The 14,743-nt window shown below is 36.3% G+C and overlaps 2 protein-coding genes across 3 annotated transcripts; one reads left to right on the top strand and one right to left on the bottom strand.

The window, feature by feature from the left end:
• The first annotated feature begins 2,275 nt into the window (after positions 1-2,275).
• LOC147926738 (uncharacterized) lies at positions 2,276-4,643 on the top strand. Its single transcript, XM_087487186.1, has 4 exons — positions 2,276-2,282; positions 2,613-2,755; positions 3,618-3,890; positions 4,149-4,643. The coding sequence occupies exons 1-4, from the start codon at positions 2,276-2,278 to the stop codon at positions 4,641-4,643; spliced, it is 918 nt and encodes a 305-aa protein (XP_087343312.1).
• Positions 4,644-9,198: 4,555 nt separating this feature from the next.
• LOC104747052 (uncharacterized) lies at positions 9,199-10,786 on the bottom strand. 2 transcript variants are annotated; one of them, XR_015582707.1, is made up of 3 exons: positions 10,676-10,786; positions 10,389-10,525; positions 9,199-10,162 (listed from the first exon to the last, which is right to left on the bottom strand). XR_015582707.1 is itself a non-coding variant. In XM_087489369.1 (2 exons), the coding sequence occupies exon 2, from the start codon at positions 10,121-10,123 to the stop codon at positions 9,311-9,313; it is 813 nt and encodes a 270-aa protein (XP_087345495.1). In that variant the 5' UTR covers positions 10,124-10,162; positions 10,389-10,528; the 3' UTR covers positions 9,199-9,310. The 2 variants fall into 2 exon arrangements, 1 of the variants encoding a protein (XP_087345495.1); XM_087489369.1 differs by lacking the exon at positions 10,676-10,786 and having other exon boundaries at positions 10,389-10,528.
• Between the last annotated feature and the right edge of the window lie 3,957 nt (positions 10,787-14,743).

Genomic DNA, 14,743 nt, shown 5'->3' with positions numbered 1-14,743 from the left:
AAACAAATAACCCTACTCAATGTAAAATATTACACAAAATGCTACTGTATTTTAATACAAAATATAATAACAGAATCTTAATATTAATTTGTTGTAACCTGAAAATGATTATCCAAAAAAATAGTAATTATTAATTTATTAGATTACAAGAAATCATTAATAAAATAATTTCGAAATTATTTAATAAAATAATAATAAAATTATTTCGAAATTATGTAATAAAATAATTAAACAGATTCTATTTATTGTTTCAGAAATATTAGGAAACAATAACAAACTATTTAGAAAATTATAAAACTTAAATTTATTTATAAAACTAAGATTAAATATTTACATATCTAAATCAATTAATAATAACATATATATATATTAAAATTAGGATACAACATTGTTTATATTTTTAAAATATATCTATATACTTATTTAAGCTATGTTGTTAAAAATTTAACCAGTTCTGATGTGACATATTACGAAAATGTTATTATATTTTAATTATTCTAATAACCAACAAAAGAAAAGTTTAGATTTGTTTACAAAATAAGAAAACTCTATTTATTGTTTCATAAATCTTAAGATTTACCCATAGATTTATGAAACTGACAAACTCGCAAACTCTATTTATGAAACTATCTTAACAAACTCTATTTATGAAACTATTTAACAAACTATTATCCATGAATAATAACTATATAATCAATACTAAGTGTATAATATTGATAATATACATAACCTAATTGTAATTTTTACCTATAAAATTAATATACAAGATGTTATACCAATAACTTCAATTTGTAAATTTGGTATATTAAGATCTCTAAACACAATCACATCAATTTGTAATACCAAATCACGGGTCAATACATGTTTTGTTTGATTTTTTTGGCTTTACCGAATGTATAATTAATGAATTTGATATTGCACCAAACCAAAATAGTGTACCAACTAGGACGAAATCAGAGTATGACCTTAAGTAAATTAAATATATGATTTTATAAAATGTATAGAATTAATAAATTTTCTACTATTATTTTATAACAAACAAATCCAAATTTATATAAATATTTCCTCACGCTGGTAACATTATTCTACAAAATATTAACGTGTATTTGTGAGTCGGGTAATAAAACGGGTAATGAGACGGGTAACGAGACGTTCAAAAATTAAATTAATATCCGATACTAGATCATTATTCATGGATAATATAATTATTATACCCTTCACTCGACACTAAAGCTGCGGGTACCTTTTCCGGGACGGATACAAACCGAAAAACGGGTCCAATACGAGTAGCGGTAATAGTTTCCAGGCCTATCTATTAGTAGTTTAATATGAATCAAAGTTCACCATATAGTACTATATTATATAACATGTAAATAAATGATACAACATAAACATAATATTAACAAATAACAAAATAAAAAAAAATTTCATGCACTACCAGCGCGAGTTATTATCTAGTATAATATAAAAAAAGTGACCAACAAAAGACAACTGAAGTTGCTGTGAAAAAAAAAAAAACTTGAAGTTGCTGTCGAAAAAAAAAACCAAAACAATTGAACTTATTAATTACCAAGCCCATATACGATCCAAGTTTGTTAAAACAATTTATGTTTGTAAGTTGCATCTGTTGTTGTTCGTAAACAATGTAAGAAAAAGGAACTATTAAACAAAAAATAATTCAAATTGAAGGACTAAAGTATAAAATAAAAAGTTCACCTCTAAAATAGAGTAAAAAAATAGAGTTACTTATATAGAGTAATCTCAATTTTCTGTCTTTTAGAGGAAAATATGGAGTGGGATTGGAGAAGATTTTACTCTATAATAAAATTTTTACTTTAAAATAGAGTGGAGTTGGAGATGCCTTAAGAGTGGGAGAAAAACCCGTAACTCGAAAACCGAACCAAACCAAAACAAATGATTTGATTTGGTTATAGTTTAGCCTAAAATTTCATTGTACAATTGTTATTTTTATTAAGTTTTCGGTTTAAGTTTGATTTTTAACAACCGTGAAACCGAATTTTTTTTTGGTTTTTGATGAAAATTAAAGATAGTAGTTATATTGTCCGGTTTATATTATGTTTGATAATCGTATAATTAATTTTTCTTTATTGGGCTTAGAAATATTGTTCTTTTAGTAATTTAGGAACCAAAAATTTAGAAATAAAAAAAGAAATCTATTGACTGTTATAAAGAAATTTAAACATAGACTTGGTTATAAACTTATAACGGTTGTAAAACACTGGATGGTGGACTCCATAACCGACCATGTAAGGCCATGCACGGTCCGTGTGTTTACGGTCCATCGGCCATAGGCCCATCGGCCTCTTTCCTTATCCTAGTCGGTTTTAGCCTAAGTGTTTTGTACCCTATATATATGTAACTTCAATGATATTACATGAATAAGAATAAGAGATTCTAGACTTTGAATCCTCTAATTTACAACACGTTATCAGCACGATAGACTCTAAAGTCCAGCTGAGAAAAACCCTTACCCTAAAACCCTAAAACCGCCGCCTCTCTTCCTTTGTTCTTCCCGAACCCTTCTTCTCTTACTAGCTCACGATCAACCCTTGTTCGTGGCTAGTTCTTGTTCAAGATCAACGTTTGAGCAGCCTGTGCTCGTGATCAAGTTCCATCCAAAACTAGTTTGAGGTTCGCGGTTCCCGTTCGTGAGCTATACAAGGAGCGGTCCGAGATCCGTTCGTGGGAGGCTGTAGCGGTTCTGTTCGAGGTTTGTGGTCCATCCAAGTTTGAGGTTCGTGAGAGATATCTGAGGTCTTTACCTCCCAGATCAAAACCGGTCAGACCCTTTTGGTGTTAAGGTACAAATCGAAACTTATGGGACCATATAATCGAACTTGGATCTAAAACTATTAAACCCTAAAACCTGCAACTGCACATGCTGATAAAACATTAAGATCCATGATCTCTAATAATCCTAAAATCGAATTTGTTTGATAAGGATTGATTGTTTAAATTGCTTGATCGATTGATCGTTTGTTACATGCATCATAAGTATGAAAATCAGATCATGTATAGGGTATTATAGAACTGTTTATTGCATAAACTGTTTCTGCATATAATTAAGTTGCATAAACCCTAAAAATCGAATTGAATAGACTTGTTTTAGGATTGTTGAAATCGGAATTTTCATAGAAACAATATTGGATCAATTATAACATAAACTGTTCTTGTAAACAAAGAAAAATTTCGGATCCTTAAACCATAAAACTCGAAAATCATAGACATGTTCTAGGCTGTTAGAATTATTAGGATAACCCCTAAATTCAATCTTAGTAATTATCCTAAAATTTAAGAAAATATTTCCTAAAACTTGTCTTAATCCTAATTTGAAAAGGAAAACTTGAGAAAAGGAAATTCTATCTAGTAAAAAGAAAATTGTTGCATGCTAGTACCTATCTAGGTTTGTTGTCTTGCATGCATGAATTGAAACCACGAATTTTGTAAGAGGCAAGGCATGTTTCGGTCTCAAATACCGCATGGCTTATGGCATGTTTCGGTCTCAAATACCGCATGACCTGAATTAATATTGATTGCATGTTTCGGTCTCTAATACCGCATGCTAATGATCGGTTGTCTATTTCTGTATTATGCAGATGGCAAGGCTCAAGAACTTAGAATATGGTGTCTTGAATGCTTATGGAGACAACTACTTGCAATGGGCATTGGACACTAAGATCCATCTGAAGTCAAAGGACTTGTTTGAATGCATTGAAGAAGATAATGAGTGTACTGACAAGCAAAAGTACAAGGCCATTCAGCACATACACCATCACCTTGCTGAGAGTCTCAAGAATCAGTATCTCTTCATAGAAGATCCTCTTGGCCTTTGGACAAAGCTTAAACGCAGATATGGACACCAAAAGACGGTGCTCCTACCAAAGGCCGAGTTTGATTAGAAAAACCTAAGGATCCAGGACTACAAATCCGTGGATGAGTATAACTTTGAGCTTTTTAGGATTGTCTCACTCCTTAGGTTGTGTGGTACTGAAGTGACAGAGAAAGAGCTGCTAGAGAAGACATTGTCTACTTTTAGCACTCACAACATAGTCCTTCAGCAATAGTATCGGGAAAAGAGTTTTGACAACTATGGGGACCTTATCTCGTGTTTACTGCTAGCTGAGCAGAACAATGAGCTGTTGCTGATCAATAGTGCTATGAGACCTCCTCGTACAACCCCATTACCAGAAGCACACAAGATTGATTTGGCAAAGAAAATTTTTGTAGAGCCTAAAGATCCCAAAGAGCCTAAGGAGACCAACTATGTCCACAGAGAAAGACACTATGGCCGTAGCCATGGTGGCAGAGGACATGGTGGTCGAGGAGGCCAAGCTAGCCGCTTTGATGGTTATGGCCGTGGAGGCCGTGGCCGTGGTGGTAGGGGCTGTGGGTCCTTTAAACCACAATCTAAGGCTAAATCGGTTTGTCACCGATGTGGTATGTCTAACCATTGGGCCAAGAATTGCAGAACACCCAAACATCTTATTAATGCATATCAAGAGGTCTTGAAGAAGAACCCAGAAGCCAACTGTGTGCATCTCGATGGTGAAGGAGACTTCGACTATGAGAATGATGACTCACTAGCATATGAGACTTCCGATTGCTTTAAGGATGATGCCTAAATTTCGGTTTTTATTTTGGTTTAATTTCTATGCTTTTATGATTTAATTTCGGTTTATGTATTGAATAATTATTTTGGTTTAAATTCAAGAATTTTATTTTATATAATTGTGTTATTAAAACATAAATTATTGTCCTATATATAGAACTGGCCAAGGATATGAGTGTACTAGTGGTGGACAGTGGATCCAGCCACACAATATTGAGGACAAGAGATATTTTATAAACCTCTTAATGAAAAGTGCCAATGTTAGTACAATTGTGGGTATTGCAAGCTTAATAGAAGGCTACGGCCAAGCTCACATATTATTACCTAATGGCACACATATTGAACTAAGTAATGCCTTGTACTCACCCAGCTCTAAGAGAAGTTTATTGAGCTTTAAAGATATTAGATTGAATGGTTATGATATTGAAACCAAGGGTGAAGGAAATAAAGAATTCCTATACATTACAGAAATTCTGAAAGGACATAAGAATGTCCTAGAGACTATACCTGCATTAGCCACTGGTTTATACCATGCTAAGATCAATATGATAGAAGCTAACTTGGCAAAGCACAAAATGTTCAATGAACAATTCACTCTATGGCATGACCGGCTAGGCCACTCGGGTTTGAACATGATGCGTAAATTAATTAAGAATTTGAATGGGGACACCCTTAAAGAGAGAAAAGTTATCCATAAACATCTCACTTGTGTAGCATGTGGACAAGGGAAACTTATCATAAGGCCATCACCAGTAAAAGTCACTAGAAAGACTTTAAATTTTCTGGAAATGATACAAGGTGATATATGTGGACCAATACACCCACCTTGTGAGACATTTAGATATTTTATGGTTATGATCGATGCATCAACCAGATGGTCACACGTTTGCTTGTTATCCACAAGGAACATAGCATTTGCTAGGCTGTTGGCTCAAATTATAAGGCTAAGAGCACATTTTCCAGATTTTCCGCTTAAGACTATACATCTAGACAATGCTGGTGAATTCACATCCCAAGCGTTTAATGATTACTGTATGTCCATGGGGGTGAGTGTGGAACATCCTATGGCACATGTCCATACACAAAACGGATTATCTGAATCCTTCATTAAACGAATAGAATTGATAGCTCGGCCATTGCTAATGAGGTCGAAGCTCCATGTGTCGGCTTGGGGACATGCAGTCTTACATGCAGCAGAACTTATACGCATCAGGCCATCTAGTGAACACAAATATTCACCATCCCAACTATTATCGGGTCAAGAGCCAGATATATCCCATCTCAAAACAGTTGGATGTGCCATTTATGTACCTATTGCTCCACCACAGAAAACTAAGATGGGACCTCAAAGGAGGATGGAAATATATGTTGGATATGAGTCTCCCACTATTATAAAGTATATTGAGCCAACCACAGGAGATTTATTTAAGGCCAGATATGCGGACTGTCAATTTGTTGAGTCTGAATTCCCTATGTTAGGTGGTGAGACTAGCAAGCTGGTTAAAGAATTAACATGGAATCAAACATCCTTAAATTGGCAAGATCCTCGAACTCTAGCATGTGATGCAGAGGTTCAAAAGATTGTTCATTTACAAAAGCTAGCTAATCAATTGCCAGATTCCTTTGCTGACCCAAAGAGAGTAACAAAATCGTACATATCAGCTTGTAATGCACCAGTACGTATTAATGTTCAAAAGGAACACAATAATCAAGTTGCTATAGAGTCTAAGACATGTTTGAAACGAGGTAGACCATTAGGTTCCAAAGATAAGAACCCTTGGAAGTCTAAAGGTGCAAAACATACTGAGGTTAAGGGAATTACAGAAAATACAGACATAGCCGCGGCAAATCCTAAGGTACCAAATGAGGTTTGGGACGCTGAACCTCAAGGACCTGAAGGTATTGATAATAATGAGATCTCAATAAATTATATCATGTCTGGAATTCAATGGAACCAAAAGTATGTCGACATCAATGAAATATTTGCATACAAGGTAGCACTTGAGATAAATGAGGATCATGAACCCACGTCTATATTAGAGTGCACTCAAAGCAAAGATTGGTTAAAATGGAAAGAAGCTATTGACGTGGAGTTAAACTCTTTAAAGAAGAGAAGTGTGTTTGGTCCGATCATAAGGACAACACCTAATATAAAGCCAGTTGGACACAAATGGGTCTTTGTAAGGAAGAGAAATGAGAACAATGAAATTGTGAGATATAAGGCATGGCTTGTAGCACAAAGATTCTCTCAAAGACCAGGAATAGACTATGAGGAGACATACTCCCCTGTGATGGATGCAACAACATTTAGGTACTTGATAAGTCTGGCTATAAGAGAAAAACTAGATTTGCGGTTAATGGATGTTGTAACTGCATACTTGTATGGTCCACTGGATAATGAAATATATATGAGATTACCAGAGGGTATTGAGCTCAAAGATAAGAGTGGTTCTCGAGAACAGTACTGCATTAGGCTTAACAAATCCCTTTATGGACTGAAACAGAGTGGTCGAATGTGGTATAATCGATTAAGTGAATATTTAGCTAAAGAAGGCTATAAGAATGACCCAATTAGTCCATGTATATTTATAAGAAAGTTTGCAAACAAAGGGTTTGTTATTATAGCAGTTTATGTTGATGATTTAAACATATTTGGAATCCCTGGTGAAATCTCCCAAACAGTAGAGTATTTAAAGAGAATTTGAAATGAAAGACTTAGTAAAAACTAAGTTCTGTTTGGGGCTACAACTTGAGTACATAAATAATGGAATCCTTGTGCATCAAATGGCATATACAGAAAAGATATTCAAGAGGTTTAACATGGACCAGGCTCACCCATTGACCAGCCCAATGGTTGTAAGGAGCCTTGATTTGGATAAAGATCCATTTGGTCCAAAGAAGGACAATGAAGGACAATGAAGAAGTTCTTGGTCCTCAAGTGCCATACCTCAGTGTTATAGGAGCATTAATGTTCTTGGCTAGCCACACTAGACCAAACATATGTTTTGCCGTGAATCTCCTAGCAAGATTTAGTTCTTGTCCGACCAAAAGGCACTGGAATGGTATTAAACATGTTTAGCGTTACCTACAAGGAACGACAGACTTTGGTTTATTTTATACTAACTATAACAGAGAAGGTTTAGTTGGTTTTGCTGATGCAGGTTACTTGTCGGATCCACACAATTCAAGGTCTCAAACAGGCTATGTATTCACACACGGTGGTACGGCGATCTCATGGCGTTCTATGAAGCAAAGCATAGTAGCAACTTCATCTAACCACGCCGAGATCCTAGCAATTCACGAAGCCAGCCGTGAATGTGTTTGGTTGAGGTCTATGATTCAACATATCAAGGCTGATTGTGGGATGCTCGACAACAAGGAAGCAACGGTCATACATGAAGATAATACGGCCTGCATCGCACAACTCAAGGAAGGTTACATTAAGGGAGATCGGACGAAGCACATCTTACCGAAGTTCTTCTTCAAACATGAACTACAAAAGGCCGGAGAAGTTCAAGTGGTTCAAGTTCAATCCTACGACAATTCAGCCAATCTCTTCACCAAAGCACTGCCGACAACAACATTCAAGAAGCTCATGCACCAGATTGGGATGTAGAGACTTAAGGACTTCAGGGATGCTTAGAACAGGGGGAGCAATGTGTGTTGTACTCTTTTTCCTTCACCATGGTTTTGTCCCACTGGGTTTTCCTGGTAAAGTTTTAATGAGGCAGCATCCCCAAGCACATTGCATTGATCCCTTAGCATCTTGTATGGTTATGTCATCCAAGGGGGAGTGTTGTAAAACACTGGATGGTGGAGTCTATAACCGACCATGCAAGGCCATGCACGGTCCATGTGTTTACGGTCCATCGGCCATAGGCCCATCGGCCTCTTTCCTTATCCTAGTCGGTTTTAGCCTAAGTGTATTGTACCCTATATATATGTAACCTCAATGACATTACATGAATAAGTATAAGAGATTCTAGATTTTGAATCCTCTAATTTACAACAATAACTTATTAGTTGGTTATAACTTATGTATAACTTATTAGTTGATCAAACTTTATTTTTCCTTTTGTAGAAAATGGAATCAAACCGAAACCCAACTGAGATATGTGGTTTTTATATGGTACCAATTTTTTATAAAACCATAACTAAACTGAATTACATACGGTTTTTATATGGTTCAGTTTCTATCAAATCGGAAACAAACCAAACCATAAACAAACCGAAGAAAAATCGTAAAACCAAATGAAAAAAAACTGTACTCCCGTAGGTGAATGTAGTTAGTTAACCAGTGAAGCTTTCTTTCTTTTTAGTTAGGTGGTTTGCCGTAACCATAAGTGTAGTTGGAGGATTGTTCACGTCTATCCCGACCACTTATTGATTATTGTTCTAGTTCAAATCAAACATATCAGTGACACAACCAAATTAAATTAAGAATTTATGGTACAACTAACAACTTCTTATTTTCGTTCTCTCTACTATATGCTTAACTTCTTCATTTTAATTTGATTTACATGTAACATAAGATGGGTTTGGTTAAGTTTTCTGTTTGAATCTTACAATACAAGCACTAACCACATCATTTCTCTCTAATATTCAATGACAACACATTACAACAACAAAGGAAATGACCTTGATTATGATAAATTAAGATAATAAAATTGACAGAATAGTCTAAAAAAGATCAAGAACTTCTAAAATTGTGGTATTACAGAGAGGACAGTTTCCTCTTTGAACCCAAAGCTCTCTCGAACACAACCTACAAAACGTATGACCACACGGAATAAACGCAGCTCCTTTACTTCTCACCATACACACACAACAACTTCTCTCGGGCGCCGTCACCGTCACCGTCTCCTCTGCTTCTCCTTCAACACTTACAAAACTCATCTGCTCTTCATTCTCCTCTAACAACTCCATCAAAGACATCCTCGCCGGCTCCACTTCCCTCGCCACAAACGTTTCCCCTTCTCTCGCCGATAACGCTCTCTCCTCCGCCAACACAGCTCCTAACCGAACCCTTCCCTCCGCCGACGAAGCTTCCTCCGTTGTTACGTTCCCTGTGCTGGACAGGAGAAACCCGAGTTGGCGGTTTTCGTTATCCCGGTTAAGGATAGGCGTATCCAAATTCGGGATAGGATTAGCCGATATCCAAACAGTAGTAGCGTTACGTTTAAGACGGAGCTTTTCACGGAGACTTTTCCAAGCGGTTTTGTCTCGACTGTGTCGGTCGTGTCGGTCGTGTCGGTGCTCTCTCCGCATTACATCGAGAAGCGTCCGGTTCGAGTGGTTACTCGAGGGCGGCAGCGGTAGTGGTGGCGGCGGGAGAATCTGCGGCGGAGACGGCGAGGTTACGTTTTTTTCAGACATTAGAATAGCTTCTAGAGTTAAACCCGTTAACGAGCTCCGGTTAGTGTCCACCGTTGTTGTTGACATACGATCTAATAACGTCACTCTTAGCCTATCTCCACCGTCCATTTGAATCATATTTTCACCGATTCAAAAACCACAATACAAGAATGTGAACTGCAAAAGAAATTAAAAAACAAGACTTTTGTTATATAAAACAGATCAATCGAAGATTTTTTTTCTCGGGAAAATCGAAGGGAATGAAACTTAGTATCTCAGCTTCTTAAACTCAGATTTCTAGGACAAATCAGTTTCAGTTCTCCAAGAAACCCAAATTTTCCCGAGAGAAGATTGTCAGAAACTGAAATCTTCGGTACCACAGAAAAAAAAAAAAAAAAACGACCTTTGTAATGCAGAATCGTTTACTATTTCAGCAAGACAGCTTCACAGATAAGATGCCAGAGATTCTTCAGTGAACAAGATCAAAAAAGCTTCGGTCTTCAAGTTTGCAGAAGAAGAATCCGAAATCCAAGAGCAGATCTGTAATGAATAGAATATACTTTTATTCATTAAAGAAACAGAGACAGAGAATTCTGATTTTTTTTTTTATATAAAGAAAAAAAGATCAGTGTCAGATAACAATGATAATATTTCTCAGAGAAATACAAAATAAAAATAGAATGATTTTACATAATGAGCTCTTTGAACACTTTTCTTCTAGCTTTCTCCTTTTATGTGAAAAGGAAGAGATTATAATTAGTATATAAAAAAAAAAGGTGTGTACGAGCAGAAGAGGACCACGATTGGTGGTAACGGGTGAGCGTTATTTACAGAAATTAGTTGGTAAAGTTTACTTATTTACCCCAATGCATTTATGCGTTTTTATTGATCGATTGTATTGACTGACTTTTGTGTGTGGGACTGTGAAAGCATAAGTGTACGTGTGAGATCATTTGTTACAGCTTTGGCTTTACACCTAAATGACGGAGTCGTTTGTTTCATTGTTTTGTGGGTTGTTTTGTCTGCAAGTTTCTATTAGGCAACGGCAAATTGTTTAGCACATGACAAGTGCATTTGTTTCTTGTCTTCTTTCCACTAACTACTCTTTAGTTTTGGACTCCACATCACAAAGTAACATAAGTTAAGGAGTAACTTCAGTTATTTTGTAGTTTGTAAACAGTATGATGCTACACGAGTAAAGACCCGACAAGAAAGAAACTCTCATATGGTCTCAAGTTGAATTGGGCTATAAGACTGGTCCGTTTTTGACAGTGCATTTTTTAAATGTCTTAAAAAATAGTCACCAAACTATAACGACCACCAAAGACTTGCGTTAAGTTTAATACTTTTGTTAGGAGTCCTAACTTAGGACTAACTCTAACTAATCCACTAAAGAAATGCATATATGCTTCATGTGTTCCCCAATTATATTTGTAACACTAATTAGTTAACCTAAACTTTATCCCCCAAATTCACATTAAAACAAATTAAGTTATTTATTGGAAGAAATAATAACGAGGGTGCACCGTGCACTGCATCATTTGTTGAAAACATTTAAGGGCCCAAAACATGTAAGACCATCTTGTTGGGTAAATTGATTCCTACCCATAACATCATACTGGTAGTACCATGATTTTAGGTTTGATTGTCACAATTATGAGAAAAATGACTTTTTTTTTTTGCCAAGGGGAATTTGAGATTTAATGATGCAGCGCATTTTTGCAACGACCACGTCCACCGATGGTCTGTGACGTAGTCGGGCCTCTTTATTGTTTTTCGATTAGGATATTATTTTTATGGGCTTTTTATATTTAGATTAGCTTCTCAATTATGTTAGGGTTTTGTCTTCTGACTTCTATTTAAGCAAGCCGTTAGACTCGATTGTAGATAACTATTGATTATTGAATAAAAGTTTTACGAGAGCTTTGTATAAAGCCTAGAGAGGAGGACTCTCAATCCTAAGAGCTTGTGTTCAAGCCCTGCAAGGAGGGCTTGCAAAACCACGTCGATATCGCTCCCGACCCTATCCTTATTGCTTCTTCGTCAAGTTATTCGTGAATCCGAGTTCTCCTGGAGATCTAGCGTTCTTGTCTGTTATTAAGCTTCCGCTCTCTATCAGTTGCAGTTGGTATAAAATTCATTACGTTCCTGGTGGTTTGATTTCATTACGATGGATTTTAATTTGGATATTCCCGAGTTTCATGGTGGATTTTCTAGTGATTTATTACTAGATTGGCTCATGGATGTTGAAGAGATTTTTGAGTTTAAAAGCGTTTTAGATGATCAATTTGTTTCGCTGGTGGTTAAACAATTTCGAGGACAAGCCGCATCATGGTGGCAACATGTGAAGAAAACACGCATACAAGTAGGAAAAAGCCCTATTAAATCTTGGGATAAACTTAAGCAGAAGCTATGCGGATACTTCTTACCTCGTCATTATGATAGTTGGTCTATAGTCGTTTGTAAAATTTGAAACAAAGAGCACGATTTGTGGGTGATTACGCAAGGAATTGTTGCCTGAAGGTCAAAGACGTTTTCGATTATGGCAATGATTTGTCTACTTCAAAACAACATGTCTCTTGTGTCGATTCGAAAGTTGTTGTCAACGGTGACTTCGAAGACGAAGACAGTGTGGAACGTGAAGTTGGTCTTGTTAAGAACATCAACACAACCACCGATGACAATACCTACATCAACACAACCAACGATGACATTACCTTTTTGGACGTTTTCGATGAGCATGTCTATGTTGATGGCTCTACTTTATCTCCTAGGGTGTATGATGCAGATCCACAGTTTGGTGTCAAAGTGGTCGAAGATGATGATGGCATTGATTTGATAAACAACGACATCGTGATCGTCATAGAAGGTGAAGATTTTCTCAACGCCAGTGATACGGAAGACGATGACGGTGATGTTGCAGATCGTGGTAGGATTGATAAGCTTGTTCAAGACAAAGTCAATGAACTGAATGTTCAGGTAGTATCTAATTCATGATGTGATGGGATATTACGCTTCATCTTTGATTATTTCTCTGAAACAGCTCGTTGTTTGGTGGGCAAGAAGACAACAAATGCAGTCGTTGTTGTGTTGCTGTGGAAGTTCTTTGATTCCCGCTTAGATGTGCATGCGACTTTTTATTCTCACGCGAAGGTCACAGAGAGCGAGTTGGGGAATATGTTACGCTGCTTAGTGGGAGTTGATACTCAAAGTGGGGATGATAAGTTTCTTTGGGAATCGACTTTTTCACCAAAAAATGAGATCAACGACTCCATATGTCTCTACAGAGCTCATGGGTTAAGTCTTGGTGACATATGGATCTTATTTCTACGAGATCAAAGTATTACTTTGCCCTTGCTGCATGGGACAATTGGATGGACAGAAAAGATCAGTGGAACGAAGAGCCTCTCCACTAAAACAGAAGATATCCTCGTCACATGTATTCAAAGAAGCTTGGAAGTCACATTTGTTTTATCAACAGCTTTCGATGCAGGATGTTTTAGGCAGTTGTACTTGAGTCGGAAAAAAAAATGTCATGAGGTTCTTAAGAGAAAGTATTATGAATTGATGGACAAAGGATCTCTTCGAAGATTTAAGATTCGTGGTCGAATACTGATGCAGCGCATCTTTGCAACGACCACGTCCACCGATGGTCTGTGTCGTGTCTTTATTGTTTTCGATTAGGATATTATTTTTATGGGCTTTTTATATTTAGATTAGCTTCTCAATTATGTTAGGGTTTTGTCTTGTGACTTCTATTTAAGTAAGCCGCTAGACTCGATTGTAGATAACTATTGATTATTGAATAAAAGTTTTACGAGAGCTTTGTGTAAAGCCTAGAGAGGAAGACTCTCAATCCTAAGAGCTTGTGTTCAAGCCCTGCAAGGAGGACTTGCAAAACCACGTGTTGAATTGGAGAGGCATGGCAATAGGGTATGGGATTGGAGTGTTACTTGGATTGGCAATAGCACAAATTATTGCTTCATATAAACCGGAGTGGCTCATTTGTCTGATCAAGTGCGGAAACTGTTAAGTTTTTTTTTTTCTGGTTTTAAGTTTGATCCTTCAACTTCTTTTAAGTTGTTGTGTGTATTGTATTTGACGCATGCATTTCCTTACATTGGCTGTATCTTTATCTATTGTTTTTTTTGTTCTATTTTGTTTTCTATAAAGTACGAATGGTGAATTCGTTGTAGCAACATAAACTCAAAAATTGGATTTTATATTGCAAGAAACCATATCATGAACATGAGCACAAAGACGTAATCTAGATATATGCAAACCTAACATCTTCAATCTCTTTCCAATTGTATGAGTACTAAGTCATCATATTTATCAATATTCCCATTAGTAGAGCAATATAGGCATTATAATTCCTTAACGTATTCCTCTTCTTCTTTCAAGTTATTCAGCAGACTTGAAACCATGACAAACCGAAGGACGATGATGAGAATTTACGTGAAGATGAACCTATGACTATGAGCTTTTAATTAATCTTCATTTCTGAAACCACTTCTTTCTTGCCACTTTTGTTGGCGTTTGAAGTCTTGTAATATAAGAGTGTGACAATTAGAAAGGAGATATGTTTGTATCAAAAAGCTCATGTATGAGTGAAAGGTTTAGGTCCGCTAGAAGCTCAATTTTCTCACTGCGGTCAAGAGCCTGCAAGTTAATAAATTACATGAAGCTCACTTAATTTCGCAGAAGTGGACAAGGAGCAGAGAAAATTCAAGTACTATATGACATATATTCTCAAAA

Source organism: Camelina sativa, chromosome 15, assembly GCF_030686135.1.
Source record: "Camelina sativa cultivar CO46 ecotype springtype chromosome 15, ASM3068613v1".
Lineage (NCBI taxonomy): Eukaryota > Viridiplantae > Streptophyta > Magnoliopsida > Brassicales > Brassicaceae > Camelina > Camelina sativa.
Note: the sequence above shows the minus strand (reverse complement) of the source record. Positions and strands in the feature narration are given on the sequence as shown.

Coding starts and splice junctions, on each gene's coding strand:
- LOC104747052 (XM_087489369.1), bottom strand. CDS start 10,123: ATGATTCAAATGGACGGTGGAGATAGGCTAAGAGTGACGTTATTAGAT.
- LOC147926738 (XM_087487186.1), top strand. Junction 2,756..3,617: donor GTGGTCCATCCAAGTTTGAG/GTTCGTGAGAGA, acceptor TGTATTATGCAG/ATGGCAAGGCTCAAGAACTT. Junction 3,891..4,148: donor GATATGGACACCAAAAGACG/GTGCTCCTACCA, acceptor CTAGCTGAGCAG/AACAATGAGCTGTTGCTGAT.